The sequence below is a fragment of the Tupaia chinensis genome, unplaced genomic scaffold (assembly GCF_000334495.1).
Source record: "Tupaia chinensis unplaced genomic scaffold, TupChi_1.0 Scaffold143970_1, whole genome shotgun sequence".
Lineage (NCBI taxonomy): Eukaryota > Metazoa > Chordata > Mammalia > Scandentia > Tupaiidae > Tupaia > Tupaia belangeri.
The window spans coordinates 958,392-962,291 of record NW_006203821.1 but is presented as its reverse complement, the minus strand read 5'-3'; the positions used below and the strand labels follow the sequence as shown (position 1 = coordinate 962,291).

Genomic DNA, 3,900 nt, shown 5'->3' with positions numbered 1-3,900 from the left:
TGGAGGGTCAGGACCAGCAGGTAGAGTGGTGGTTAAAGCGCTGGACACTCCCATATTTGAGTCTTGGACCTGGTGGCTTGCTTTCTCACTTTCTGTCTCTCTCTGGCCAAAATAAAAATAAACAAATAAATATACAAAATTAAATAATTATTTGAAAAATAAAAAAGATAGGGGGATGTGGGGCAAGCAGCAGCAGGTAGCATGGTAGTTAAGGTGCTGGACTCCCACATGGCTGACTGTGGTTCTAGTCCTGGACATGGCAGCCTGAAAATCACACTGGGTGTATGTGCATGTGTGCCCCAAACCCCAGAAGGAGAATGGAGGAAATGGGACTATGGCATGGCCATTCCCCCAAGGGGTCATTTCTCACTTTCCCTCTCACTGGCTCTAGAGAATGCATGAACATTCGAGCAATAAAAATAAAGATGGGAGAGGCCAGCAGTTGGCATGGTGGTTAAGGTGCTGAATTTCCATATGGTCTTCTGTGGTTCAAGTCCCAGGTATGGTGGCTTGAAAATCTTACCAGACACATGTATGTGCCCAAAATCCAGAGAGGAGAATGGAAGAGAAAGGACTGTGGTGAAGCCATCTCCCCTGGGGGTGATTTCCCATTTCTATTCTCTTTCACTTTTTGTCTCTCTCTAGCAAGTGCATGGTCCCTATAACAAAACTGAAAAAAAGACAGAGGGCCAGCATGTGGCCTGGTAGTTATATGAACTGTTGCTTGAAAAACATGGATATACATGCATATCCAAAAAGAGGGAAAAATGGAAAAGGGATTGTGGTGTGACCATGCCCTATGGGAGGGATGCTTTCTCATTTTCCCCATTCTCTGTCTCTCCAGAGAGCTCACATGCCCCCTATCCAAATTTTAAAAATAAAAGACAGGAAGGAGGTCATTTCCAAGGCCTACATCCATGTCCAAGAGTGGCATAGTCTTCACCATGCACAACTGTATGTGAAAGTTGACTAAATGCAAAAGAATGTAGGCTGCAAGTATGAATGGAGCCCCAGAGAAGGCTCAAATAATCATTCTGGAAGTTGCTATATGAACTCTGGTATATTTTTCTCTCTCATTCATCTCTGTGTCATTGGGAATCAGACCTAGTATAAGCTATCAATATTTACTTCTAGGTTCTAGGATATCTTTTTTTTTTTTTTTTCTTTTTTTTGGAGAAGTTTTTGCTATAGGGCACGTATGCTCGCCAGAAAGACAGAGAGAGACAGAGAGACAAAAAGCGAGAAATCACCCCCCCAGGGGTGATGGCCACGCCGCAATCCCTTTTCCATTCTCCTCTCGGGATCTTGGGCACGCACACACACATGCGCCTGGCGTTGAGTTTAAGCCTCCGGGTCCAGGACTCGAACCACGGTCGACTACATGGGAGTCCAGCGACATAGCCATTACGTAACTGCTGGTCCCTAGGATATCTTTACTAAAAGCTATTGTGAAACTGAAGAAACATGGAAAGGGTCCTAAGTTTCTGTGGTAAAATGTACGGAGGTAGACTGGCCCCTGGCCTGGTGGTTAAGGTGGCTGATCCCACACACATGGCAAACTGCATGGTTTGAGTCCCGGATCGGTTGGCTTGAGAAACACACCAGATATATGCATGCATGTGCCCACAATCCCAAAAGGAGGGGGAGATGGAAAAGGGATTATGGGTGGCCATTCCTCATTAGGCGGTGCTTTTGTACTTTCCCTCACTCTTGGTTTGTTTTTCTATAATGAGCACACATATCCTCTGGCAAATTAAAAGAAAAAAAAAATGTAAGGAGGAGCCCAGGCATAGTGACACAACAGTAACACAAAACTCTGCAATGCTGGAAACCATGGGGAAGACTGGGATTCGTTTTCAGTCAACAAGCATTCCTGATCCTGACTGGCTGGAAAAGGCTGGGAGGCACTGCAGTATGAGATTCTATTGAGGATGCTTGTTTTTCTTTCTTCTTCTCTCTCTCACCCATGAAAGAAAGAAATTAAAAAAAAAAAAATCTTTGAAACCTAAGAAGGATCTTAAGGGAAAAAAAAGGGCCTATATCACAATGAAACATATTCATTAAAAAAATATAAATAAGGGGATCCAGTCACTGACATGGTGGTAAGACAGCTGGATCCCTCACATCCAACTATGCAGTTTGAGTCCTAGACCTGATTAGGGCCTAAAAAATATGCCAAGGAGTGTGTGCACGAGTGCCCAAAATCTCAAGAGAAACTGAAAGAAAAGGGATTGGAACATGGCTATCTCCCCCAAAGGGTATTTTCTTGTTTTCTTTTTCTCTCTGTCTCTCTCCAGCAAATACATGTGCCCTGTAGCAAATCTGAATGAATGAATGAATCCATTGGGAATTATTTCTCCCTCTCTTTCCAACCACAGTCAGCCATGTGGGAGTCCAGCGCCTTAATCGCTATGCCACCTGCTGGACTCCCCAAAAATGTATCTAATAAGGTAACTTTAATCCTTTGTCACTAATATTCATTCATGAAGAGAAACTGTTCTCCTTTTGGTTTTGGGTGATAGTGGCAAAAGGGTATTCGAGCTCTTTCACTGACCGAAACAGGTTCCTAAACCATTTTACCATAGGCACTTGTAAAAACTACCAAAGATGAGCAGACTGGAGCCCAGTCATAGTAGCACTACCACACAGTAGTACCACTGCCTGGGAGGCTGGAGACTACACATGAGGCCCAGGTTTTATTCCTGGGCTGACTTGAACATGCTGGGCATGGTTGTGCATGTCTGTGATCCTGGCTAATTGGAATGTTCGGACAGGAGGACTGTGACATGCCACAACCCTTTCAAAAATAAGGGGACTGGAAGAACTGGGTAGAAGGGGATATACTGAGAAAAGAGAACTTTGGAAAAGGGATGAGAGAAATACATCTTTTCAAGCTGGGGAGAATGGGAGAGCTAGGAGGACCAGTGGATATAAGGGAACAGGTTTACCTGGAGAAGCAGCAGGAGGTCCAGTGCTAGGCTGGGGAGCTGTGGGGGTGCTGTCGTTCTGCACCTGAAGGCACAGATTACATACTCAGACCTGCCATGATGCTTGGCCTGATCTCCCCTCCTTCCCTACCATTGCGGCCATGGAACTCACCGCCTTATTAGGTGCCTGCTGCGTGCTGTACTCTGGGTTTGGCTCACTGAAGTTGGGAACCTCCGAATAAACCATACAGAATCTGCAAGGGGAGAAAGTAGCTAAAGCCTTGGACATATGGATTGGCCCCACAGCCTAGAGATTAGGGTGAGCCAGATCACACATGGCCAATGGCAGTTCAAATCCTGGCCTCAGCCAGTCTGAAAAAAGGCTGGACACATGTGCCTGCATGCTCCAATTCCTGACAGAGTGGAAAAATAAAGGGAGTACGGCATGACCATGTCCCATTGGGGGTTATTTCTCCCTCTCTATTTCTCTCTGGTGAACACATACATCCTCTGGAAATTTTTTTTTTTTTTTGAGAGGTTTCTCACTATAGGGCGCGTGCGCTCGCGAGACAGACAGAGAGAGACAGAGAGACAGAAAGCGAGAAATCATCCCCCAGAGGGGATGGCCACGCCGCAATCCGTTCTCCTCCATTCTCCTCTCGGGATCTTGGGCACGCATGCACACGCGCCCGGCGTGGGTTTTAAGCCACCAGGTCCGGGACGCGAACCGTAGTTGACTACGTGAGAGTCCAGCGACATAGCCATTATGCTAACTGCTGGTTCCCGTCCTCTGGAAATTTTTTAAAAAAAGGCTCAGACCCTTCCTCTGGACTCCGGCTCAAGGTCTCAGAACGGTCTAGGTGTAGGACATGGACTGCATGCCCTTATGGTGCCTTCTTGTGATCCTTTATTTTCTCCCTTGTGCTGGTACTTTTTTTTTTTTTTTTAAGAGGCTGACGACCTTCCTCCCGCC

General features: G+C 46.1%; 1 protein-coding gene across 3 annotated transcripts in view; it reads right to left on the bottom strand.

Annotated features, from left to right (window-relative positions):
- Positions 1-3,900, bottom strand: part of NABP2 (nucleic acid binding protein 2) — a 9,378-nt gene that overhangs the window by 1,750 nt on the left and 3,728 nt on the right. For all 3 annotated transcript variants that reach the window (XM_006165604.3, XM_006165603.3, XM_006165605.3), the window contains exons 5-6: positions 3,100-3,181; positions 2,949-3,012 (exon numbers count right to left, since the gene is read on the bottom strand). In XM_006165604.3, coding sequence (XP_006165666.1) covers positions 2,949-3,012; positions 3,100-3,181 — 146 coding nt within the window. The remainder of the gene's footprint in view (positions 1-2,948; positions 3,013-3,099; positions 3,182-3,900) is intronic.